Here is a 27,185-nt window from a genome sequence, read left to right as displayed (position 1 = left end):
CTCAATGAATCTCAGAGGAAATCTCCATGTGGAAAGAAAGGAACAATTAAACTAAGGGTCACAATCGATTTCATATTATTTATAGGTCTTGGTAGTGTCTAACAAAGCAAACAAGCGTATACATTATCCCAATTAGTGCCACTGCACTCTCAAAGGTAATTTCTCGTTGCTTAGAAGGGTTTGACTCCTTAGGAGCAGTCCAAACATGGGTATTAGTCTCCATGTGCCTCGAAGTCCCCTCTTGTTAGTTCATCGTATTGTTCCATCGGCATTGAACTCTCTAGGAAAAAGTTCCCTCGTGACCTAAAAAGTAATATGAAGAAAGCAAAGAATCCACAAGGACGAGTTCCATAAAACTTAGTAAAGTAGACAATTCATATATACCAGGAGTAATATGAGATGCATAAATGTAAATAATGCAATGTTACTCTATATATGTAATTAGTAAGCTAACCATGCCAATCTCTAACTAGGAAGACATGCATTAAGATGAACACCAGCCTCTTCTAGGTAGTCTCACACAAATAGACCCCTCATGGCATTCAGACGGCTTTTTGGTGCCATGACCAATGTATGGAATACAAGTCCAATCCAATTATGGTTAAGGGATATAGGGCCACACTCTCTCGCAACGACCACTGGTGCGAGTATGGAGTATGTCGGGCGTCACACCTCACCAGCTTGTATAGGTCCCGCCCGACAACTAGTAGGTGCAATGCGTCACAAGATCCGCAGTTTTATCATCAATAATAATAAATGCAAGCAGTAATAATCATAAACAAAAATAAATTCAAATAATCAAAATAAAGGTCTTACAGGAGTCCAAACACTCCAAGGATTAATCAAAGTTCTAAGTTCCAAAATTTATCGAGTCCAACGGAAGCAAAAATTAAACTAGTCTAGTTTCATTCTTTTAACTCGCTCTTGGGCTAAAGTCTTTTCCTCAGTTTTAGCAATGTGGAGAGATATCCAGCTTTGCTCCAAAGACTTCTCAAAATGCCGAGCGATCTGTCTCCTTCTACCATCAATGGGTGGTATAAGCGCACTCCATGCATCCGCAAGAGGCTTTATGATATACATCTTCGTCACCCACTGACGCCGCCACATTTCTTCACAAAAGTTGCTCAGTCATACGGAACTTCACCTAATCCAGTATACCCATCCATAGAACAAAATTCCATCGAAACTTGCGAAATTTCCATCGAAATTTTCCATTTTGGAAAATGTGAAACGAAACTCATGAGGACCGAAAAAAAGTCCTCAGTTTCGATCGAAACCTGTCGAAATTTGAAACTTCTCGAAACCTGTCGCAACTTTGTTCAACCCAGTTGGACCAGCTGGTTCATGAGGAAAAAAAATTCCCAAATTTCGTGGGAAACTTGGAAAATTTTGTGGAAACCTAGGAAATTTCGTGGAAACTTGGGAAATTTCGTGGAAACTAGGGAAATTTTGTGGAAACTTGGGATTTTTTCCTGTAAATTTTGTAGCTTTCCCAAATTTTCTTCTTTTTTTTTTTTTTTGTTTATTTCATGTTTCCCCAAATACCACGACAAATAGCCCCCCATCAGGACTTCCCTATCCAAAGTGCGTATTCCCTCAGGTTGGTTATCTTAAGCATATTGATGACCATACTCATAAAGTTACAATTGTCGACTAATTTGACAACCATAGGCATAAAATGTTATGGGATGTCTATGTTCGTTGGTTGGAGGAAAGGATGTTACAAGCATAATACTACTCAGCTCACATGATGACACTCCTCTTAACACTAAGTTGTATTTTCCTTTTATTGTCAATTATTTTGAAGTTAGAAATTATATATTGAATGTTATGTGCTTAAGTAGTTAAGTTTATAATGTACTTTTTGGACAACTTTACATTGATGTTATGTACATTGAATGACATATCTACATTGATTTTTTTAGCAAAATACAACAAATGTATTTTTTTTATACTCTAATTAGCTTAAATACAGGATCCCACCCCAAAATACTCTCTAAAACCTGTCGAAACATGATGTCGAAACTTGTACGGAAAAGTCCTCGATTTCCTCGAAATTTCCCACGTTTCCACCTAAGTTTCCCATTTTCACCCGGTCGAAACTTGAGTTTTCCTCGAATTTTTTTACCATGTACCAATCTGTACAATATATTCAACATACAAAGAAATGAATGAGTTCTGACGAACTTAGTAAGGAAACACATCTCACATACATATCGACAATATATCAAAGTAAGCATATATGTAAAGAATGATATGCAAATATATGGATGCAGATAAGTCTAACTGTGCAAGTCTCTACACGGTTGACATGCTTTAAGATATAACACCAGCCCTCCTCTGGGTAGGTCTAGTAACTTTGATCCCTCACGGACTGGTTACCTCTGTTAGGATCCCGGGTAAAGGGGTTCAGTCCTTGTCAATCAACCATGACTGGGGTTTAGGTTTACACTTTCTCACCACGATCATTGGCATTAGTATTGGCGCATGTTAGGGTTTCTAATTCAATGCAAAGTCATACAGTGACATACTACATGTAGTCTAGATACTTATCCTATGGCACCAACCAACTCGGTTCAGTATCCTTCTCTACCTATGATGAGAACCCTCATGGATTGGCTACCACTGTTGGACTCCATTTCCTAACCCTATGGTCATCCACATATTGTTGGGGCAGATGCTCTCATGACCCCTCACGACCCATGGCCGCTCCTTGGATGTCTATGAGCAAAAACCCTAATATATGCAACCCTACCAATACATGATCAATAGTTGACCACTGAATCTCCGCACGGACTGGTCACCACTGTAGGATGAAATAGAGTTACGTCACTATTATCACGGGCCATTCGGCTTCAATTTTCCTACTGAAAGGGTAGTAGCATGTATGGGTACCTAGCCACGCAATCTAGACTCCTAGGTATGTCATCCAGCAATCATGATAGTGCTGGGGGAATCAGTAAGCAATGTCCCATACTACAGCCTTCTGATATCCCAATCAATGGATACCCAAGTGGACACCCATTCCATCACAATTACATCACATCACCAACCATTATTACATAACCGTTTATTCTATATCTCAAAGTAATAATGTACATATAAACATCATTTACAACATATATTCAACTACTAATCATTGAATTATACAACTACAACAAGTTATAAGAGCAATGACATATATAAGAAATCAACAGTTCATCATATAGCATATCATCACATATATATAATAGTGTATCATTACCTGAAGATATGAAAAAAATTAATGAAATTGCAATTAGACCTCACCCACAATAGCTCCAGTAAACCTCAGAGATCACCTAAATATAGATTACAAATTTACATTAAATACATGAGTCAAACCATAGCAAAAACCAACTTCACGAGCTACTTGTGACCCATCCGGTCGCTTGGGGCGGTTGGTTGGTCAAGTGACCGCCCTTGTTCCATACTACTTCTAAGTTTGAAATTTAGACTTTTGATCTCCCAATTTTAATTCGATTTTGGGATGATTTAAATCCGAATTTTGTCCTTAAGGAGCATATAACATAAGCACGAAACAAAACCTTAGAATTATAATGATTCAATATTCATATCATCTCCTTCAATCAGATATGTCCTTTATTCAGATGCAATGATCCGTTTTCAGACCTGATCTAATCAAGATCACTGATGGGGAATAGAACCAATACAATTAACTCACCACCAACCCAAGGGGGATGGATCCACACCATTCAAAGATATGAGGAAAGAAAATAGAGAGTGTGGGATCACTTACCTCCACTGAATTCGCAAAACTGACGAAGAACTGGATCTTCTTCACAACCCACACTTCCCTCAGCTTCCAGCACTTGTTTTCTGTCTCCTAGCCGTTCACAATAGCAATCCCCAATAGAATAATGAGTAAAAAGGTCGGGATTTGCTATATATAATAGATTGGGGCAAAATAGGGTTTAAACCCCACAAGCAGACATGGACGGTTGATTGGTCAATCAACTGCCTTAAGCAACTTCCCCTAGGACTTTTCAGTACTTGGGTGCTTTACTCAAAGGGTTGATCCCCAACTCAAACCTAACCCTATACAACATGTGGGGGTGATCTTACTTCGATTCTGGACATCTTCAAATACATCATTACTCCGACTGATGATCCACTTTCCTAGTCCGTCAGGGTTTCTACGGGTTCTTCTTAGATTCCTTGCAACGCAAGTTATTCATCAGCCGAATCCAAATCCATGGACTCAGGGTATGGATCATGGATTTCAATCCGGATACTCCACAATTTATTCCGGCTAGATCTTCAAGTACTCGGACTTGCAATATGGATCCTGGGTTAGAAATACGGGGGTTGTTACACCAAGGATATCCTAGCTCAATGCAATGTCGTAAAAGTAACATACTATATGTGGTCCAGATACATTTCCTCACGCATAGTCCCCTTTTGGTCGAATATCTTTATCCACCTAGGAGTTTTGAAATCCTCACGGGATGGGTACTGACTATTGGATTTAGCACCTCGAAATCCTATGGTCATTCACATATGATAGGGCATATGCCTTTCATGTCTCCTCATGGGATAGTTACCGACTGTTGGACACCCATGAACCCACCCCTCAACATATGCAACCCTACCATGAACGATATGCCAGTAAGCTTGTGTCTCTTCACGGGATGGTTACCGACTATTGGACACCCACCAGTGCCCTATTGCTATCACGAGCTACTTGGCTTTATTTCCCATGTTGAAGGGGTAGTAGCATGTACATAGGAGACCCATCCATGTATCTATGCATCCTAACATGCATAAACAACAGCTATATACAATACTAAAAAGTTGGTCTAGGCATAACCCTTGAAATACGATGTTATGTATGCAAACCCAACATTCCCAAGCCAAAGCCCACATTCCAACATACCATATCAAGTAACTAAACCAAAAATAATAGTATGTAATCATGATCAATATACACAAGGTAGACATGGTTAAACAACAAATAAGAACATACTAAAGTGTCAATAACATACTTAAAATACTAACAGAAGTACCATATCAAACAACCAAGCATAAGTGCAATTGTTCCCACACCAGACTACTGTCTAAAACCTTCTATATGACTTGGTTTCACCCAAATCCGTACCTTAACAGATCTAATAGTTTGGTTTTTTATTTTATACTAAAGACAAATTGAACCGAATCAAACCAGGTTGACCAACTATTTGACGTTACAACATCGAGGGGTGGCTCAGTTGATAAAAAATCAGCAATTCCAAGTACGAGATAAGAGTTCGAATTCCCTAGAGACCAGACGTGTAGCTTTGTCCTCAATATATATAAAAAATCGCATGTTAAAAAGAAAAACATAGTTTGACTCCACTATTATGCCCTATACATTATTGTATTTGCATTTTTGAAATTTCATGAGTTCAACGGCTATGTGTTTTATATTACCACGTGGGTATCTGTTATTCGGTAGGCGCTTTTTTCAAATTAGAATGACAAAATTTGAAAAACGTAAATAGTTTCCCGCGACTGACGTTGTCGTTGCATAGGTTAGTAGAATCCATATCCCAAGTGTTCTTTCTCGTATTTGTATAATCTAATGAGATTCTCGCTCTCTCTCTCACCGTTGGATCTAGATACCTTCTTCCCATTGGCTATTACAGCTGCACCTCTATTGGCCATGCTGAGTCCCCAGACCTTCTCCCTCATGCGTTCAATTTTCAAGAAGCTCGAATGAAGAAATCAAAATTTGTTTTCGGGCCGAAGAAGGAAAAATCCTAATCTAATAATTACTATATCAAATCAAAGAAATAAAAAATACCGCATTACTTATTTTTCGGAAATAGCGACGCTCTCATTTAATTTATTGAACCGAAATACCCCTGTTCATTATTCATTTCATAACGACTGATGATCGAGTTTAACGAAGACGTGCGCCGGTAAAAAGTAGAAAGTGGGTGGTTATTCCAGTCAATTTAGTTGTAGCTTTTTCAATTGTTTTCTTGGAAATTAATTTACGATTTGTGCCCCTGCAGCCGTTTATCCCACCTCCCTGTAGGCGACCGTTCCCTCTTTCTCTTGCATCTTTTCGCAATCCTTTCGAGGAAACTGGCGGCCTTGTCGTCTATTCATCTTCGAGTTTAAGCGCTTCCTCTCCTCCGATCAAAGATTCATGCATACTCGTATCTGTTGCAGGGATTTCTGATTCTGGTAGGTATCGATTTCAAGATTTGGAGATCGAACAGCAACAAGTTTCTCATTGAAGTTTCCTGTTTTGTCTAATAGCGTTTCTGACTGACGAAACTAGGGTTTCTTTCTCTCGTTTTTTAGGGCTGTTGAGTTGCAGAAGTTCTTTCTTGGTTCTGGAGATGTATGTATTGTAGCAGATCCATTGATTATTGAGCCAGATGGCTAACGGTACGGATGCAGAGCAGTTCTTGCTGCTGTCTGGGGTTCGAACTGGTCTGAAACGCGAATTCGCTTTCGCTTTGAAGGTTCAATCTGAACTGTCTGGTTCACTTGGTCGGACTAGAGCGAGAAAGTTGCAAAATAGTCCCACTGCAAATGCAGTTACCGAAAATTTGAGCAACAAGAGATTTAAGAATTCGCATTCGAAGGAGGAATCAAAGAATGATGTTGTACAGCCTCTAATTGAAGAGGAGCTGAGGATAGAGTTGGACGAATCAGAAACTGGGGAGAAGCCTGGGGAAGAGCCTGAGGTCGATCTTACTAACGTTGCGAGCGAAGAGGAGCCAAAGAACGATGGCTCAGAGGAATCAAAGAACGATCAAGTTATATTTTCAAACGGGAGGGACGGGATTAAGATTTTGCAGTCTCCGATAGTGGCAGGGAGTGGCATGGAATCCCCAATACTGATTGACGACGGAATAAAAAGTCAGCGTACGTTGCTGGAGAAGCCGCTCAGGCGATTTACTCGTTCGGCCTTGAAATCTACGGCAAAGCCAGTGGAGGTCTTACAGACCACAAATGGTGGGTCTTTTGCGTCGGAAGATGTCAAGGAGAGAAAGAGTAATGTGCTGCAAGAGGAACCAGTGAATGAATTGGTCGAGCAGAGTCGCCAGAGTGATCTGGTGAAACCGGCGACTCCTGCAAGGGATGTGAAGGCTGTGGAAGAGGTTTCCTGGGAACGCAATACGGACCAGAAGAGACCAGACGCGGAGAATCAACGGCAGAGTGATTCTTCGAAACCTCAAATGGAGGAAGTAACTTGGGCGGAATCCCCAATGGTCATTGATGGTTGTAGCAAGGTACAGGATGCCTCGCTGGTTAGGCCACCTAGGCGGTTTACTCGCTCTGCCTTAAAGGAAAAGGTAGAACCAATGGAGGTTTCCGCCTTTGTAGCTAATGGTTCTGTTGTACCGCAAGATGCCAAGAATGAAACATCCGAGACTGGCGGTTCTGTTGTATCCGATGATGCCAAGACTCCAGCTATCGGAGGAGGGGAGAGCAAAATTTCTGATGTCGTGAGTCCTTTGAAAATGAAAATGTCCAAAAAGATTGCCTTGACCAAATTCCCTGCGAAGGTTAGGGATCTCCTTGATACTGGTATGCTCGAAGGACTTGCTGTCAAGTACCTCCTTCGGGGGAAAAAGGTAATTCTGCGCCCCTCTCTGAAATTTTTTCATTCTCCATTGCCCCCATCTTTCTTTATGTATCAAAGTGATGACTCAATTGGCTTGTTTGATGGAATTTGATTGTAGAACGGGATTCGGGGAGTTATCAAAGACTCTGGAATTTTGTGTTCTTGTGATTCCTGCAAAGAGTGCAAGGTTAATATACTTCTATATGGAATATTATGGTAGGTCGGTAATTTAGATTTGGTGTAGCTTCTAAGAGTCAATGACGCATGTTCTTGTATTTCATTTTATGTAGGTTATTACTCCCGTCCAGTTTGAGCAGCATGCCGGTAGTTTAAATAAGCGCCCGGCTGATTATATTTACTTGGAAAATGGCTACAGCCTCCGTGATGTAATGAATGCATGCAAAGGTGCTCCCTTGGACATGTTGGAAGCGACAATTCGAAGAGCAGTTGGTTCGTCTCCTGCTAAGGTTGCTACTGTATGGCAGAAGGTCGCTGCTGTATGCCAAAATTGCAAAAGTGAGCTGTGAACTTATACTTTGAATGCATTAAGGGAGTTGGTTGAATGTTAGGATAACTTTCAGTATTCCATTTTCTTCTGATTTGATACTTTGTGATTACCTTTTTCTAGGGCCCTTTACTCCATCACGCACTAGGAGGTCAATGTTTTTATGCAGTTCATGCGTAACGGCAAACGAATGTAAAAAAAGTTCACCTTGTATGACAGATGGTACTGCTAGGTATGCTCGTGCGGCCTAATAAGTATTATTTCATATAAAGTGGTACGATCTAGGGTTCTTCCAAGTTCCAACCACCCGCCTCCTTCAAATTTTTTTTCCATGAAAGTAAATAGCATGGCATTATACTTTGGTGCTTGTGTAACAATTAAAATGTTTCAGTGGCTATATTAATTATTGTTGATCCTTTGACTTGTAGTTCTCTTTTTGAAATCTTGTTTCTTTCTTTTAATAGGCTTCTTGAAACCAATGAGAACCTTCATTGTTTTTAACCCTGTTCCAGTAAACTTCAATGTATGAAGTTGTTAAAATCTTCAAAGAGATATTCAAACCTGCCACAACCCCACACCCCCTCCCTCCAACGCAACCCCCCCCCCCCACCAAAAAAGAAAAAAAAAACTTCAAGAGATCTAAATCTATTTTGACTGTTCTTTTTGATTATTATATGCTCTAGAATGAATTCCTGTTGTATTGTTTTCATTTTGGATTATCCATTCATTTAATGGCCCTGATGAGTTATCGGCTACATAGTTGGATTCTTAAGGATACATGCCACCAAAATATGCTCACATTAAGTCATTTTATTACATCCATCATTACAGAGTTTCTTATTCTATTTTCTTTATCATTATTATCTCTGACCCCCTTGTTTATGGAATGATTCAGATCATCAAAGCCAGTGCGAACTCCTAAATCTTCAGGCAGTGCTTCGAAGCGTATCTTATCCCGAAAATCGAATAGCAGTAAAGGAAAGATAACCAGAAAGTTGGTATTTTTGTTCCTGAAAATTTATATACTGATGCCATTCAGTTGCTATGTGTGTTCCTGCTTTGTTATCATAAATCATAAACAGTTTAAACTATTGCGTTTGTTTCAGAGACTTGAGATTGCATAAGTTGGTCTTCGAGGAAGGTGGTTTACCTGAGGGAACCGAAGTGGCTTATTATGCACGTGGACAGGTTTTCAACCTTCTGGAGATGAATTAACTGTTTATCACTTCATTTCTTTCTTTTTATTTCCACTTATAAAGTTTTCTTCTGGTGATTTATGACTTCCTGTTGTTGGACAGAAAATAGTCGAGGGTTATAAAAAGGGTTTTGGAATATTCTGTCATTGTTGCAACAGTGAGGTACTTCATTTACTATCCTAAACAGGTTTCTTTTTCCCTGTAGATATCATATTGATGTTAATGACATTTTGTTTTTCCCCGGAGCAGGTTAGTCCATCACAATTTGAAGCACATGCTGGTTGGGCTTCTCGTCGGAAACCGTGAGCAATATCAGCAATTCTTTTTTTCCGGAGCTTTGAAGCTATCTGAGTCTGCATTTGCCACCCTAACTTGGGGTTTATTTTTTGACAGTTACCTTCACATATTCACGTCTAATGGGGTTTCACTGCATGAATTGTCAATCTCTCTTTCGAAAGGTCGGAAATTTTCTTCTAAAGACAATGATGACCTCTGCACCATCTGCGCAGATGGTGGGGATCTTCTGCTTTGTGATGGATGCCCCAGGGCGTTTCACAAAGGTGAACTTTACTATTGTGGATGATGAATCTTGTGTTTACCTTTTTATTGCGTCACTAATAAATGGGGCCTATTTGTTAAATGAATGTATGCAATATTTCTCAGGTATGTTATGCTTTATAAAGGGGGGAAAAGATAGTATCTTGATGTTGCTGTAATTTTGTCCGTACAAGTAAGAAGGTTTGAGGAAACTGGGTCATTATTTTATTGCATTTCTGGTGACCTGCTTCCAAAGTTTAAGATCTTCTGCCTTTATCATTCTTTCTCAGAAAATATATATAGTGCTTTTTCGAAGGCAAGGACATCAACACTGAAAGGCCTTGATTTCGGTGTGACTTTTAAATAGTTGCCGTTTTCTGCTTAGCTTATATCCCTGTTTGTGCATCTTGAATTTATTGATTCAACTTGTAATGTAGAACCAAGGTGGGGTTAACTTAGCCACTAAATGCCCAAAAAACCAAATCAGAAATGAAGTGCAGGAAGGTTAGGTTAATCAAACCAGCCTGCAGAACTTCAACTTGATCACGTTTGGATCAATTTAGCCACTAAATACCCAGAAAACCAAATTAGAAAGCGCACTTGCACATAGAAATCAAAAGAAACCACAGCTGCATAACAAAACATCCCAAGAAGCTTTTTGTTCAAAAACCAGCAATACTTAGTGAACAAGTAGGCAAAATCTTTCGAATGTCTGATTTGTGAAAGTAGGATTTATGAAAAATCATGTAGAAATCAGGGTCTTGTAAGAATTTCAAGGGAGAAGTAACATAATGGTCGGGACGACCTCCCTATGCCAGTACCATTAGGTGCTACAGCAGCTTAAAATCATGGGTTTAGATTATCCTATTGTTTTATTTAAGTCTTAACTGGAGTTGCAATCCCATTAGGAAAGTTTGAAGTTACCTGAACAGTAACTGGGAATTATAACTCAGTCCTAAATCCTAATTGAGTCCTAGTTTCTATTCAGTCATAGTTCAAGTCTAAGTCTTATGTCAGCCAATGTGGCTATGTAATATTGATGTAATAGCTCAGTTGAGCCCACAATTTGATTAATAGAAGTTTATTTTGAGCGTTGTTGCTTCGTGTGTTAGTGATACTACTTCCCTTTATCTCTCCAACAACCCCTAAGCTGACCCTTTGATCTCCATTAAAAACACTTCAAGATTGCTGAAAATTCTGCAATATCAAGGATTAATCAGACATGAAGTGCAGAAATTAGACGGTTAGGTTAATCAAACCAGCCTGCAGAACTATAACTTGATCACGTTTGGATCAATTTAACCACTAAATACCCAGAAGACCAAATTCGAAAGCGCACTGTACGTAGAAATCAAAAGATTCAATCATTCATGGGCTGTTCTTCAATGACAGTGAGTTCTTTTTCCTAGTCCTCTGAATCCCAATCCCTTTTTCATTTCACATCTTTTCCAATTTTCTTTAATTTTCGGACTCTTTTAGAGACCCAAAATTCAGGGTCAAATCTAAACAAATCTAACATTTCTATGTGCCCCAAACTTTAGGAACGTCATCCCCCCACGCTTAGTGACATTTCTTCTCAATTTCAGCCCAGACCAACGAACTCTAGATCTACCCATCCTTGTTATTGTCACCCTATTTTGCCTCCAAAATTGTGAAACCAAAAATCTCCCAACCCACCCATCGTAAATCTCTGAAGCGTGAAGAGATTATTCCAAGGACCAAAATATAAGTTCCTTTCAAGTTTTATCCCATTCCCCTAAGTTTTCAACCTATCTGAAAACTACCCCATGTCAAGGAATTCATCAACCTCCCATGGGATGGGCTAAAGTATCCTTCATACCCTAAATATCCTAACCATCAATATCCCATTAAACAAACCAAACCCCCGATCAGGGAACTAGAGCACAATTATTTGGAACCAATTGGGGAACAAATCGCCCATATATACCCTAACCCCATCCCTAGTCTTGGGTCTGAAATTCTGTTCTAGCCCTAGAGATCCTTGAAACTACAGCCATATTCAAGCAAGGCTGCATCAGATCTCAATTGATCCGTCACAGCTACATACAAGGGCCACTAGGGAAGATTAAATTTCAGTCATAGGAGAGAAGTTATGCCTATAATGTAATCTTCGTCATAATGAATGAGGGTAATCAGCAATTTTAACAGCACTTCGATATGATTAACCACCGTTAAAGCTGGAAATCCTTGTTCTTCATATGAAACCAACTAGACTTTCATGCTGAAGAAGGTAAACAATAGGTGGCTGCAAAACACAAGAACAAGTAGCAACCACATATTAATTCTGCTGTAATAGCATGAGATAATGTGAAGCAGATAAACCACAATAATTGGTTTGACAAGTAGAGAGAAAAGAATATGTGACCTTTGGGGAAAAACTCACTCATGGTTAGGTTGTATACTCTAACCGTGAGTAAACTAAATTGTAGTTATAATAGACAAAGGAGCGATATCAAGTATTCCCCTGGTCTACACAGCCATATTTGGGTATACTCAAATTTTCTCCTATGTTTGTGCTAAAAGGGAAAAATTGCACCAGTATCTTATAAGTATCTTGCAAGGAGGTTGATTTGGGTCTATTCTGACTTCTAGCTTTGGATAGGAAGTGCATGGGTTTGTTGGTTTAAAAGAAATTGAAAATGAAAGCTTCCTCAGTAGGTTTCTGATAGCTGGGGGATTTTGTAAATTTGGGGCTTTTGTATGGCTTTTGTTGCTAGTGTAGGGGGTGCAATTTATCTCTTTCCTATATACTTGGATGATTGATATGTCTTGTTTTTGCCTGTTTCTTTTGATGATCAAGTTGGGTTGCTCACTCTGTTCAAAATTGCTTAATAGCTGATACTGTTGAGTCTTATATTTGAGGCCGTAGTTTATGATTGTTGATTCCCCCCCCGGGTCCTTCTCCTTATGGATGTTTGATGGGTTTCTTTCAGCATTTTCGGTTTCATATATGTTTCTCAAAATGGCCTTTTTCAGATTGTCTGTCTCTGTCGACCATCCCTCGTGGTAAATGGTACTGCAAGTATTGCCAAAATATGTTCCAAAGAGAAAAGTTTGTTCAGCATAACGTCAATGCTCTTGCCGCTGGAAGGGTTTCAGGTGTTGATCCTATTGAGCAAATATCCCAGAGATGCATACGAATTGTCAATACTGCTGAACCAGATGTTGGTGGATGTTCCTTATGCCGGTGAGCTACACTGTCTCTTTGTTAAGAGGAGTGTTTTATTTGTTCGGTTATGACACTTTGAGGATTTAATATTATGATTAATAATTTATAATGGTTCTGGCTTTGCTTAATTGAGTGAAACTCTATGTGGAGAGAAAGAAATGACTACTTCAGAAAGAATTTACAGTTGAAGTTTTGTAGGAAATAGCTTCAGTGCTTTAATATGGTCCCTTTGAGTTCACAATCCAATTATGAAATGCTTGACCCGGATGACTCATATTTCCTAGTGTTGTAGTCTTGAGCTAATGGACTGGCTGTTCTAACTGATCAGAATGTGCGGATTGGTAATTTGGGGAATTCTGTCGTTAGGCCATTGGGTCCATAATTCAAGGTTTTGACCAAGCTCGAAACTAGTACATTTTTCTTCTTACAATTTTCAGTGATTGTTTTCAAGGGTTGAATTGCGATGTTAGAACATCAAACTAGTAGGGCACCCTATTTTTGGCTGTAAGAAGTAGGACCTTAATTATTTAAAAATACACCCAAGATGTAGTCTGTTTTTATACCCCAGATTGATAGTGTATGCCATATATTTTCTAATATGGGAAATTCTACACATTATTTAGTACTTGAACACAGGAACACATATAAGTCAAGTAAAACGAGTTTAATATGTATTAGGAATGATTAAACTTCAATTTCTGAAATTTTAATCAATCTCAAAATCATGGTTCATACTTGGTTTGTCAAAAAGAGTCAAATATATCTGAGTAAAAACTAGTCCAATCAAGAAGTGAATTGTACCTATGTATTGAAACTAGTGCTGGGCAGTGAAGAAAATTTAGGCCCTATGTGACCTCATGACATTGTTAGTACCACCCAAAAATAGGATCAATGAATTTAAATTCAGTCATAACGTGGCACCTTTAGTGCTTGTGGATTTGATCCCTATGTACCCAGATTGATGGATGACCAACTAGGGCCACTAACAGGATATCTCAAGAATAAACTCAAATGGTTATGGCAAGGTTTGGAGGATATATTAGGTAATGGTATATGATGGTTTGGGACAGATTTGTATTTTAGATTGGTGCAGATCAATGTTTGAATTTTGGGTCTCTTGGGGAGTCCGGAAATTCAAGATAAGGGGATACAAATCTTGGATGGTAATTTGATGTGCATTCTTCGTTGGATGAAGGAAATTATGTGTTTGATTTAGAACGGATTTCCAATGGATTCTAATCGTTGGTTTGGACGGGAGATAGGTTTCAATGGATGGGTTTAGAAAATCGAAAAATTCTGAGGAGGGAATTACAAATTCATGTAAGAACTTACTGTTGTTGAAGAACAGCCACTGGAATGCTTGAAGTAATCCTTTAATTGGCAGAATTTCCTTTCTAGTAATTGCCCCTGTTACAACTTGATAAGTACCCAAATGCAGTAGCTTAACAATGGTGGAATGACACAAGGAATAATAGTAATAATAATCTTTGATTGAATGCTGAACTAGAAACAGAGCACACTACCAGCAGTAGGTGGACCTACGGCTACCTGAGAGCAATAGCCCTCATCCTTACTTCCCCAATAACTCAAAAGCATACCCTAACCTATTCTCCCTTCCCTTTATTAATAGTAATTACTTACCTACACTATCTCTTAATAGAATCACCCCCAAATCCATTCTTATAAGGCAGTCTATATCTCTCAACTATTGCCTTCCATTCGTGGCTGCTGTGCAGCAGATCTTGTATCTGTCTCGCCATGCCTGCGAGTATAGACTCGTGAGATTAGGGGTCTATCACAACCTTGTATAGAAGGCTCAACAATAAACTTCTACACTAAAAAGCAAAGGCCTGCCTAACCCAATCCCTAACTCATTAGGTAACCCAAGTAGGCTAAGAAAGAGAAATAATCAAGGAAATAAGATAGGATTCTAAGTGAAATAATGAAATTAATACTGTTTTCCTACTTTCTATGCATAAATTTTTTGGTGTCGAATACATACATGGTCCAATCCTAGACTCATTCCAAAGGAAAGAAGATCAATTTTGGTGGTAAATCTGCATCAATTATACTCTGATAATGTATCCCTAGATTGAAAGGGGTCAACTAGGGGCCAGCAATCCAGGCCTTGTGAACAAGCTAAGTTCGAATAGGTCAGAATAGGATGTGAGCAGAGTTGAATGTTTGAGTTAGATTGGTGGTTGGCATCATATGCTAAGTCGATATAGGATAGAATATATGTTGGTAGTTGCAATTAAACCAGGTTGTTAAATCATGAGTTGTGGAAGATTCCTGATAGAAATAAGATTGAAGTTTATTAAGAGCATGGTTTCAAGCAGATGGGTGGATATGTATGAGATATCTGGGACCGGTGTCCTTTAGGCTGCGTTTGTTTGCAAAGGTGGGGTGGGGAAAAAAAACATGTGGGTCCCATGTGTAGTGGGGTGAGGGAGAAGGAAAAGAAAGGAAAGGGTTTTGTGGAAAAGTGATAGTGGTGGGTCCCACTTTTTACTTTTCCCAACTTTCCCACAAAGTCCCACCAAATATGTGGGGTTTTAAAATGGCTTGGGGTGGGAAAGTTGGGCTGCCACATCAGAATCAAGGAAACTTGTCTCTCACTTTCCCACCCCAAGCAACCAAACAATCTATCATTTTGGGATTTAAGGGAAAAGTAAAAAATCTACACTTTTTTCAAGAATTTTCCCACCCCACCTTTATTCCAGCAAACAAACGCAGCCTTAGGGTTAGGAAAAGATTTGGTTAAAGTATCATCTGGTTTTGACAGTTAGATTGGTTGGGCAGAACACTTGCAAAAACACCTTGTCTATGACCTAGAAGCAAGTATGTTCGATTTTGGAAAGCCAAACCCAAACAAAATATATCCAAGGGTTTGGTGCAACAGAGGCTGGAATTAGCTTAGTTATAAATTATTTACTTTTAATTGTTTGTCTTTTCCCTTTGAAGCATTACCTTTGTTTGGTAGTTTTTATATAGCTGGTTTCTATTAATGCAGGGGTCGTTGCATATTTATTCTTTGTAACTGTAGGGTGAAGGGAGTTATTAAGTTCGATTATTGATTAATGTGAAGCAGAACTTTGCGTGATTGTGTGTGAATAAATTTTCCCTACCTGCTTGTTATTCTTTTCTGTTAAGCCCACCATAGTGGATTGACTCCAACATCTGCACCAGTGAGGTCCTGTTTTTGTGTGTGTCTAGTGTCCACTACATGAAATAAAATTTCTTATTAAAAGGAAAAATTCTTAGGTCTTTGTTGTCACAGAATCCATACAGCCTATGGCTTTTCCTTTTGGAGAATTTTTCTCATTTAAAGATGATTGGACCACCAGCGGTCTGTTGGGGCAAAAAATTGAGTGCAATAATATGAATTTTTCTTTTTTCCAATTAGTTCATGTTAAATTGGTTTTGCTTCTGTATTTAGTAATTATTCTCCTTTCCAATTTTTGTCTTGATGTCCTTTCTATTCTCTGATATGTAGAGGCCATGGATTTAGCAAATCAAGATTTGGTTCACAGACAGTAATACTATGTGATCAGGTATACGTTTAATGTGCACAAAAGCCTTAGCGTCTTCCTTTTTCTGCTGAATTTCATGGTTCTTGTGCTTTTCTATCCTGATTGATCTATCATATGTTGTAGCCTTGTAGGTCATGATCTACTTTTTCCCCTTACTATATGTTTTTCATCCAAGACTTCCTCTGTTCTCCCTTTTTGTTTCCCTATTGATTCATTTTCTTTATTACTAAAATTGATGTATATTTTATATTCAGTGTGAGAAGGAATTCCATGTTGGCTGTTTGAGAGATCACAACATGGCAGATCTAAAGGTTGGCTCATGAACTATCAGTTTGCATCTTCCATTTCGACTATATGTCATCCACTCATATGTGTATATGCAGCTTTTTTGCCTGGATTGAAATGCTTAATATTATGTATAACAGGAATTACCCAGGGGGAAGTGGTTTTGCTGCATTGATTGCAATAGGATAAATTCTGTTTTGCAAAAGCTGCTTGCTCGTGGGCCAGAGAGGTTACCAGACTCTCTTTTAAATGTTATAAGGAAGAAGCATGAGGAAAAAGGTTTAGATGATACTGGTCTTGAAGTAAGATGGATGCTTCTTAGTGGGAAGAATGCTTGTCCTGAGACTAAGCTGCTGCTGTCCAAGGCAGTGGCCATCTTTCATGTAAGTAATTCTTATTTTCGTATCAGCATATTCTGTTTCCTGCAGTTGGCTGCAATAGTTCTGCTTCAAGAAAATACGCCACTGAGCTTGAGGATCAATTGTCTTATCATCATAGTTGTTTTTCATATTCCTTTTTGTTGTTTTTTCTTTGTTATCTGACAGCAGGACATTAAAATTGCACTCTGATGGCCTTTCCTCTCCTTCCCCCCCTCCTCCTTTAGGACCGATTTGATCCTATTGTTGATTCAACAACAGGTCGTGATCTTATACCACCAATGGTTTATGGGTGAGCAGAAATTCTACTTATCTTTTTGTTTCTTTCGTTAATCTCCAGTTCCTCCTTGGTTATCATATTTGTTTTCCTCAAATTTTCATCGATTCTGTGTATATACACATTATGTGGCCTCGTTTTAGACATATAAATATACTTTTTTGGATTTAGTGGTCTAGATTTGGCTGCCTGGCTCATCTTTTGGCTTGTGAATTTGGTTATGTTGACTGTTGGAGCAAATCTACTGGATGGTGATGTATCAGATTTGGTAGCCCATCTTTATCCCAGGGGGTCCATATATAGGAATTTTCATCTTCCACACCCCCACCTGGGGAAAAAATATTTGTGTTGAAAAGCCAAGCTGGTGGATCTGCAACAGGCTGGGGTCTCCTTAGTCCTAGCACTTCCTGGTTCTGATGCAACCTAAATTATATTTTAGTGCACAATACACACAATGCCTCGGTAGCTACATTAGAACACACAAAGTGTCTTGGGCACCATGAAATTACCACCTCACCTCCTTACGTATGACTGGGTGGCACAGCCTGAGGCCTCAGCCATGCTGGTCCCCACCTGCCAGAGCTAGGAAAGTATGAAACCAGCCTGGTTCTGTATTAAATACAGGCCCGATCCAGCCCTGTCTGGGGATGGCAAACTTAATATTCATAGAATAATAAGTGGGAATTATGTTTACGAAAGCACCATAAACTATCTTTTGCTTGTATATATTGTGAATGCTACTTATTTATATATTTTCTCATTTGCTGCATTCTTTCTTATAGGAGGAATATAAGGGATCAAGAATTTGGAGGGATGTATTGTGCAGTATTAACAGTGAAGTAAGATAACAACATTAGACCCCAATGCAAGTGCTAGTTCACTTAATGGTTGTCTTATATAGGTCCTGTTTCTGCTTTTGCAGCTCCTCTGTTGTATCAGCTGGAATTCTTCGGATTTTTGGAACAGAAGTTGCAGAACTTCCTTTGGTTGCCACAAAGAGTGATAACCAGGGACAGGTGAGGCAGTTATGTTCAGTGATATTGGATGTTCAAAATATGACTGGTTGCCACAAAGAGTGATAACCAGTAAATCATGGCTGTGTATCATTGCTGTATTAGCCAATTTGTCTGGATATTGATGGGCGTTTATACAGTATGGTATTGACACCATATTCAAAAGAGAAATTTGTATTCTTTTGTTGTAGACTGATATGTGCTTTATATGGTCCAGTATAGATTTTTTTTTGATGAAACTGAAAATTGCATTAAAATAAGGGATGGAATTACATAGAATCCCTTGGTCTACAACTGAGTTTATGGTTCTGTTGTAATTCCAAGAGGCATTGGTGACAACATACATCATAGAGGGTCCATCATCAAAACAAAAGGAAGTAGTGGGGAAAGCTCTTAGATACATGTAACATCATAGGTTTCTTAAATATAGATTGATACTGGTAAGATATACTTAAATATGACTCCTTTAAACCTTACATTTAGATACTGTGAGTGAAATATGAAACCTAGAGCAACCACAGGCCTTGGAAACTCACTTTTCTACTAAATATTAGTTGGGTAAAATCATTTAGCATAAAAAGCAACCTCATATTCACTAGACGAAAAAGAAGTTAAATTGTAGTCCCTGTTTTTTTAGGTCCCTCGAATCTTATTTCTTTCCTTGCAAATTAGCTATGCATCACAGGATTAAGTAAAAATAATTTGAATCCATGCATCAGGAATGTGATATATATAGACATGTTGCATATATGGTGTTTTTATTGTACTTGTATTTTCTTGATGTATCCTGACCATTTCCATGTGCATCTTTAGGTTGTCTTATGCCTCCCAGTGCAATGCATCTTAAAACCACCCAAGACATGATATACTGCACCAATAGTATAAGCTTCTCCAATTATATGGTTCCGGCTTCTTTAGATGCTAAAATTTCAACTTTTTTCACCTCACTTTATCAAATGGAGATTATATGTACCTATTTCTATGTATAGTTATAGGAATGTGTTTGGTACTTGGATATATGTTGTGACTGTAGATTTTATGTTGGTGGTTTGGTACCTCGGTAAGCTAAATATTATTCTCTATGATGGCAACTGATGGTAGGTGGCATGGGTGATCCAACAAAAGGAAGGTGAATAAAAGTGTTAGAAACTAAGAGGATTAATGTGTAGTGGGTAAAGCTCATAAATTTTATATATAGCATTCAATTTCATCATGGCCAAAGTTTCATAGGACAGGCATCTTTAGTCTTTTTTGGTTGAACATGACTAACTGTGCATGTGGAAGGGTAATTTTTGATTCTAACCATTGAGTTCTATACATAGGATGAAATTTTATGGTTTGGTTTAACCACGTGTAAAATCCTTCTCCAATTTTCAATCAGTTACCACCCTCTGTCATAGGATACACTCCTGTGTGTGTCAATGCATCTCCCCTGGTGGTCTGCACACCCTTTTGGTGGTCCTTAACATTTCAATGCTTTAATTGGTCACTTGGCAAGTCACTTGTGTAACTTTGATATGTAAGCAGAAGGGGACATAGGGATTTAGATATGTCCACAGAGGTTGGCCCATCTGGCTTTGCAGAATTATGGGAAAGGAAGTGCTTGTGCCACAATGTTTTTTAGATGAGCAAATGCAAGCAAACCGATTTTGTGTATTTATTCAAAGCCAAATTAAATTTAATTGGCAAAGAGGTGAATGACAAATATAATTTTCAATGGGATTTTTTTTTTGGGGGGGGGGGGTTGTTTGTTGACAGTTCAATTTGTCACCTCATTGAGTATTGCCCCGTGTGAATCTTTTCTTGTGTTTCTGGATTCTGTGTATTGAACTCAACAAGAACTGTGTCCCAACTTCTGGGCTTGTTACTTCAAGCCTAAATAAGGATCATTTCTTTGGTTGTGAAGAATTCTAGTTATTTGGTTCTTTCTCTTGGTGCAGGGCTACTTCCAGTCCTTGTTCTCTTGCATTGAAAGGCTTCTGGGGTTCTTGCATATAAAGAAGTTAGTGCTCCCAGCAGCTGATGAGGCTGAATCAATTTGGACGAGAAAGTTTGATTTCACAAAGATAGCTTCAGATGAGGTTAGTGGGAAGTTTTGTGTTTTTAGCACAGACACTAATTCTGTTATTGGATAATAATATATCTACTCTGATGGTGCAGCTGAGCAAGTTGAGGAGAGAGTGTCAGATGATGACTTTTCAGGGAACTTCGATGCTACAAAAGCCAGTCCCCAAGGTTCGAGTTGTTAGCCCATCATCTCCCGACAGCTAATAGTCATTCCCTGGCCGGGGACCAAGATTCTCTGCCTTTTGTTTTCCTTTGCTAGTGCGCAAGATCCTTTACTTAAATTGTACAGGGTAGGATGTATACTTTTCTTGGTTGGTGTACATATAGGAATGGGACTCACTCCCCCAGAGTTTTTGCTTTTTTTTTCCGTGTTTATTTGGTTGTAGAAACGAAAGGAATGAAGATAGAGGTGGAGTGAGTCGGTTGATAGGTAAGGTAGGAATTGTTAGCATTGTAGGTCTAATCTTTTTGAACCGAGGGGATGTGATTTTGTAATTTTGTGGGAACTTTAGCCCCTCTTACCCTGGTGGTCTCTATTGAAGGAAGCAAAGTGTTCATCATGTATGTCAGGTGGTCATGAGTTTGAGCCGTTTAGCAACATGGCTTCTTTGTCTAGGCTTTAGACCTCGCCAAAACTCAAGGAAACACCTACTTCATTTTGTGAATATGCCATTTATTTTTGTGATCTGACACTAGGAAAAAAGGCTTGAATGATTACTTGAACATTAGCCATCCCTTGCAATTGTGCTTACATCTTTTTATTAACATCATCAACTCTCTCTCCATAGCCCTGATTGTAACCATCTCTTGCAAATCCATCAAATCCATATACCAATGGCTATACAGAAGTACCAGAACATCAAAACGATGGGGACTCTGCTGGTCTCTCTTCAATCACCATCTCTTCTGAACCTGATTGGCACGTCTCCGGAAATCCTCTGTACAAGTTTCTTCCACTCTTTGCGAAGCTACATTATCATTATATCTTCCCCCCTATGAACCTATGGCGGAATGAGCCTCGTGCATTGGATATATTCTCTCTCTTTTTATACAATAATGATATAAAGATCTCCAGAAAGAAAGCGTAAGATTTTGTACAATGGAGTTGTCTTTTCACCCTTCTTCACATACTTAGCTTGCATCTTAATTTCATGACTTGGGTGGCTCCATGTGCGACAAGTCGTTCTTACGTGTTGGTGTCAATTGATGGAAGATTTTTCGGAAACAGGGGCTTCCGTCAGGGGTGCCTTCTTACCCAAGATTTCACTGATGCTCTTTTAATGGTAACGAGATCAGGGGCTTTCTTGTACCATTCTCTTTGTAAAGAAGCTGACATTATGCCAATGTGTTTTTGGGAAGTAAAGGGAAGAAAATTTAGGCAAAGCCTTTTATATGAAGAAAGAACAAAAAAAGAGAGATTACAAGTCATCATTATCAGGAAAGGAGGTAAGAGCGACGGATAATATCATTTCAGCAAAATGAGGAGGAAACATAAGAGCGGAAAGAAGAGCATGGAGATGGGAAGAACATTTCGAGTCTAGATCATCTTCCTATCAGGGAAGAACAATGTGCTCTCTTGATATTTTTTCACTGACACAAGGGATATAACTCACACCTAAAAATTGATAAAATGAATTAGAGATAGGATTTTTAGTAGATCTCACCCATGTTGTGTGGTGGAGAAGCATCAAGAGATCACATTGTTCTCCCCTACAAAGAAATGATCTGGACTTGAAAATTCCTTCCCTTAGGCTGCGTTTGGTTGCAAAGGTGGGGTGGAAAAAAAAAAACATGTGGGCCCCATGTGTAGTGGTGGGAGGGAGAAAGAAAGGAAATGAAAGGGTTTTGTGGAAAAGTGATAGTGGTGGCCGGTGGGTTCTACTTTTTATTTTTCCAAACTTTTTCACAAAATTCTACCAAATTTGTAGGATTTTAAAATGACTTGGGGTGGGAAAGTTGAACTGCCGCATCACTAGACAAGTTTCTTTGATTTAAGGAAGCTTGTCTCTCGCTTTTCCACCCTAAGCAACAAAACAATCTACAACTTTGAGATTTAAGGAAAAAGTAAGAAATCGACACTTTTTTCAAGATTTTCCCACCCCACCTTTATTCCAGCAAACAAACTCACCCTTAAGGTCTAGAGCCAAAAAGGAATCCAGAAAGGTAAAACAACAATTGCAAATATACTTGTAAACTATTCCCTTAGGCTGCGTTTGTTTGCAAAGGTGGGGTGGGAAAAAAAAACATGTGGATCCCACATGTAGTGGGGTAAGGGAGAAGAAAAGGAAAGGAAAGGGTTTTGTGGAAAAGTGATGGGGTGGGTCCCACTTTTTACTTTTCCCAACTTTCCCACAAAATCCCACCAAATATGTGGGGTTTTAAAATAGCATGAGGTGGGAAAGTTGAACTGCCACATCAGCAGACAAGGTTCCTTGATTCAAGGAACCTTGTCTCCCACTTTCCCACCCCAAGCAACCAAACACTCTACCATTTTAGGATTTAAAGGAAAAGTAAGAAATTTACACATTTTTCAAGAATTTTCCCACCCCACCTTTATTCCAGCAAACAAACGCAGCCTTAAGGTCTGGAGCAACATATCTTATAACATTCTAGATTCTAGACCTAGGTTTCTTGAGGACTTAGAGGTAAAAAAATAAAAGAATTAGAAAAGTATATCTGTTTTTGGTAACATCTGAATTCTTGGAGAGCAACAAGCATGATTGGTTAGATTCAAAATTCAATGGATCCAAACAAGGTGAAAGTGTCTATACTATTTGAAGCATCATATGTTGGGTAATATGGAATGCATGAAATGATATGCTATTTAATATACATAATGCCTCTCTTACTAGCTCTATTAATTGGATTTACAGGTTGTTAAATGAAGTACTCTTGCTTTAGGATAACGACAACAATCAAGCTTCGGATGTAGAGTTGCACAGGTTCTTGGACTTTACTAGTGTTTATCCTCCTCGAACCAGTTTCTAAGTCTACTCAGATGCATCTTGGGATAATTCTTCAAAAAAAGTTGATAGAAACTGCATTATTTGGAGCCCTAGGTCAGTTTGTCTAGGCAAGAACCTTTTGTTGTTTTGGTTTTCTAACACTTGTAATGGAGTTTAAAGCTCTTAGGGATGCTGTTTATGCAACTATTGAATTGCGTATTGACTAGTTCGTATTTCACTCTGATTGCCTACTCATGTAGGAACAAGGTTTAAGTCTATAGTCGGTCTGTTAGGATGCCTCAGCTGCATACATCACTGCACTTCCATTTGACACCTATCGTAATGATAAACGGCTCGTCTCGTCGTGACCTTTTCTTGGATTCTCAAAACTTCTATCGCTCCATCCCCGTAGGGGCAGAGAACCCGTCGCCGTCTCGGCTGTGCTATTGGAGGCTCTGGGGAAGTCGGAATAGGAGAGCTCTCATCTTGGGGTGGGTTACTACTTAGATGCTTTCAGCAGTTATCCGCTCCGCACTTGGCTACCCAGTGTTTACCGTGGGCATGATAACTGGTACACTCTGGCCACAAAGGCTTTAAATGATCAGATTCAATCATTAGATTGGGTTAGCATTGAGACATTAAGAGGCTCTAAGAATGGTTGCCATACAACCCTAAATCTAATAATTCTTAAAAGCTCACTTTTGTCGGATTTGGAGGTAGGCTCCTCCTTTATGTCTTTTAAACTTTTTTTTTCCCATGTATTTACTCTTTAAGTTTGGAACAGGAAAAAAAAACAGGAGGGAGATTTAAAATTTGAAAATCATAATATAAAGCAATTTTTCGAAAGACACTCACCCCGGCCAATCAGAGGAGAGTAACACGCGTCTTAAAAGATTAAAAACGGATTAACGAATTGATAAAGTTTATCGACATAATAATTACTAGCAGCAAATTCCCCTACCTCAAGAAGACGAGAAGTCTCAGGTTTTCCCGCTCTCTGCGCCAGGTGCTCTTGATTCTTTAACGCTTAGTTCGCCTTCATCGGCGTCTTCGCTGTTTTTTTCTTTCTTACTTGTAATTCGATAATCGTATTCTTTTCCCCTGAAGGTTCTTGTCGAGAATCGAACGTAGTTTCTTATCGTCTTTTGATCCAAAAGCGATCGCTGTGCATCAGGAATTTGCAGATGGGTCAGATCCAGTACTCCGAGAAGTATTTCGACGATAATTACGAGTTCAGGTGCTTAAATTCCCTTCTGATGGATAAATTGGAATAATTGGAAGTTGTGAAATTTCATTTCCCCATTTTGAAACCCTAATTGTACCTCTTTCTCTTTCAATTGCCATTTCTGCAGGCATGTCGTTCTCCCTCCTGAAGTGGCCAAACTACTCCCAAAAAATCGCCTTCTCATGGAAGTAAGTGAAAAAACCTCTTGAATCCGGAATTGTTTCTCTGACATTGAACGAAGTAATTATTCTCCCTTTTTGTTTTGCGGGTTTTGTTTTTCAGAATGAATGGCGAGCAATCGGAGTTCAGCAGAGCCGCGGCTGGGTTCACTACGCGATCCACCGCCCTGAGCCTCACATTATGCTCTTCAGGAGGCCAATCAACTACCAGCAGCAGCAGGAGAACCAAGCTTAGTAACAGAAGATCGCCTAGTGAAGAGAACATCACTCTTTTTAAGTTCTAAACATGCATTTCTTGTTTGTATTGATTTTCTTCATCTAGCAATGAAGAATACAGGGTTAGGGTTTCTTACCCGTTATCATCTGATGTTGGTGTGGAATTGATTTCCGTATTTCGTCTAGTTTTTTTTCTTTCTTTCTGGGTTTGGAACACTTTTCTCTCTGTGGATCAAAAGATCAGGGAGTTCTATTCCTTTGACCCTTCTGTCTCGGTAGTAATGTTTTCTCTCTCGTTTTGAATTTACACAAACAAAGAAAACACGACGAATTGCCATTATTTACTAAATTTACAAGCCGAGTACACATAACAAGAAAGATTAGCTCTTTCTGTGATGAAAAAGTTACAGGTGAAACACATGAGAAAGCTACAACACTGTGATGTAGATTTAGGCAGAATTTAAACCCTAAACATAAGTAAGAGAGAATTGTTACAAGCACACAGATGGAGAAGGAATTTACGGACTACTCCCAAGATTCTCTTGATCGGGAAGTGAGGAGTCTATAGCATCCAACATCAGCTTGCTATGCTCCTGCACCAACTGAGCTCGATTTCTCATAACCTTCACCTCTGCAATATTCTGCGACCGCCACTCTTCGTTCAAGCGCTTCAAAACCGAGCCGTCCAGAGAGCGTAATCCTTCCATGAGAACCGCATCCCAGGGCAAACGAGATACTTCTTGCATTAAATAGGGAAAGTTCTCCAAGGCTAACCCGGCAACTGCAACGGTAATGGTTTCTCCTCCATTTTCAGCCGGTGAAGCATGAGTCGCCGCTTTCGCATCTCCATGTTCATCAGTCACCGAGGCAAGGTGAACGCGCGTTTCTTTTTGTCTATTTTCGAGGGTTGAAAATTGAGATCCGGTTTTTACTTTCCTTTTCTTTTTAACGCCACCCTTTTGGATCAGGAGATCTTCAGCAGGAGAAGCGCAGGGATCTATGGGTTGTGCAGCTGCAGATTCCTCTTCACCGTTGCCCCATATCTTTTGTGATAACAGGAAAACTTCCAAATCGTGCGTGGTTTTAGGAGTCTTGTCGTTGTTGATTTGTTTGGCATACTTGCGTCGCAGTTTACTGAGTTTATCCGTCAGTTGCTTGTTTGTGAATTGGCCCCTGAAGGAGTCTCCGACGTTGTTGAAGATCTGAACAGCAGCGTGAGCAGGCGATGGGGAGGCGTTGGCAGTCTTGCAGATGTCAAGGAACGCATTCAGGAGCTTGATCTCGTCACCCTCTGAGAACACTCGCTTGAATAGTTGCTGGTTCCTAGGCGCTTCTGCCTGTAGATCTTCTTCCAGTGTTTCCGCTGATCTCTTCTGCAGCTTTTCGCCTGAATCTTTGGTGGCAGAACTTTTCTTCTCCTTCGCCGGCGAGGGTGGGACTGTGCTAGGCGTTGACATGGGAAGAAGCGCAGAAAACTGGGCCAGCGATGATGCTGAAGCGAACGTTCACCAAAGTCACTTGTAGAGTTGTAGGCTTGCAGCTAGGGCGGTTAGGCTAGCGTTAGGCAATGCGTGCAGAAGGGGAAGCTGTAGCTTACACGCTTCTCTTCTCTCCGCCGCATCATGGTTCGTTATCTCGGGTCCGATCTGGCTAAAATCAGCCGATGCAATCCACGATGAACCGTGCTCTGCATGTTAAAATCTACCAAAATAAGTCTTGTTTTGACTGTTCTTCATCTTATTCACACCGGAAACAGAAAGTCAGGTTTGATTTTGTTTTCCATTACCATCAATCAATCACTTGCACAGCTCAAATACATTGGACCTGGGTTTCGTCAAGAGTGAAATAGGAATTGTGGGTCATCTTAATTTTTTCAGGTCAGCCCAGCCATCCTCTCCCCACCTGCCCACTGTACTACCTTTTCCAATGAAACCGAATGTGTCTCGTAGCATGCATAGAGTGGTGATTAACTGGTACTGGTCCCAGTTGTCTAGTCCCTTTGATGCAATGAAGTTTTTGAGTGAGTCCACAAATGGT

General features: G+C 39.5%; 3 protein-coding genes across 6 annotated transcripts; 2 read left to right on the top strand and 1 right to left on the bottom strand.

The window, feature by feature from the left end:
* The first annotated feature begins 6,049 nt into the window (after positions 1-6,049).
* LOC149021357 (Acyl-CoA N-acyltransferase with RING/FYVE/PHD-type zinc finger domain-containing protein) lies at positions 6,050-21,805 on the top strand. Of its 3 annotated transcripts, none has more exons than XM_089149599.1 (19): positions 6,050-6,210; positions 6,331-7,613; positions 7,722-7,819; positions 7,980-8,119; positions 8,232-8,340; positions 9,004-9,102; positions 9,215-9,296; positions 9,407-9,466; positions 9,554-9,606; positions 9,698-9,864; positions 12,839-13,049; positions 16,528-16,585; positions 16,819-16,875; positions 16,990-17,232; positions 17,454-17,518; positions 18,286-18,342; positions 18,426-18,519; positions 20,457-20,597; positions 20,677-21,805. In XM_089149599.1, exons 2-19 carry the CDS (start codon positions 6,408-6,410, stop codon positions 20,785-20,787), a joined length of 3,051 nt encoding a protein of 1,016 aa, XP_089005725.1. In that variant the 5' UTR covers positions 6,050-6,210; positions 6,331-6,407; the 3' UTR covers positions 20,788-21,805. The 3 variants fall into 3 exon arrangements, with proteins under 3 accessions (XP_089005725.1, XP_089005723.1, XP_089005724.1); XM_089149597.1 differs by having other exon boundaries at positions 7,722-7,790; positions 7,894-8,119; positions 20,677-21,804; XM_089149598.1 differs by having other exon boundaries at positions 6,308-7,613; positions 7,722-7,790; positions 7,894-8,119; positions 20,677-21,804.
* Positions 21,806-24,421: 2,616 nt separating this feature from the next.
* LOC149021356 (cyclin-dependent kinases regulatory subunit 1) lies at positions 24,422-25,294 on the top strand. 2 transcript variants are annotated; one of them, XM_089149596.1, is made up of 4 exons: positions 24,422-24,512; positions 24,636-24,765; positions 24,881-24,941; positions 25,036-25,294. In XM_089149596.1, the coding sequence occupies exons 2-4, from the start codon at positions 24,713-24,715 to the stop codon at positions 25,165-25,167; spliced, it is 246 nt and encodes an 81-aa protein (XP_089005722.1). In that variant the 5' UTR covers positions 24,422-24,512; positions 24,636-24,712; the 3' UTR covers positions 25,168-25,294. The 2 variants fall into 2 exon arrangements, with proteins under 2 accessions (XP_089005722.1, XP_089005721.1); XM_089149595.1 differs by having other exon boundaries at positions 24,437-24,534.
* Positions 25,295-25,384: 90 nt separating this feature from the next.
* Positions 25,385-27,179, bottom strand: LOC149021355 (uncharacterized). The gene has a single exon (XM_089149594.1). It carries the CDS (start codon positions 26,603-26,605, stop codon positions 25,667-25,669), a length of 939 nt encoding a protein of 312 aa, XP_089005720.1. The 5' UTR covers positions 26,606-27,179; the 3' UTR covers positions 25,385-25,666.
* Between the last annotated feature and the right edge of the window lie 6 nt (positions 27,180-27,185).

The sequence above is a fragment of the Hakea prostrata genome, chromosome 3 (genome assembly GCF_041222555.1).
Source record: "Hakea prostrata isolate BN-2017 chromosome 3, UWA_Hpros_2, whole genome shotgun sequence".
Lineage (NCBI taxonomy): Eukaryota > Viridiplantae > Streptophyta > Magnoliopsida > Proteales > Proteaceae > Hakea > Hakea prostrata.
The sequence above is the reverse complement of the archived record's forward strand: the minus strand, read 5'-3'. Positions and strand labels throughout refer to the sequence as shown.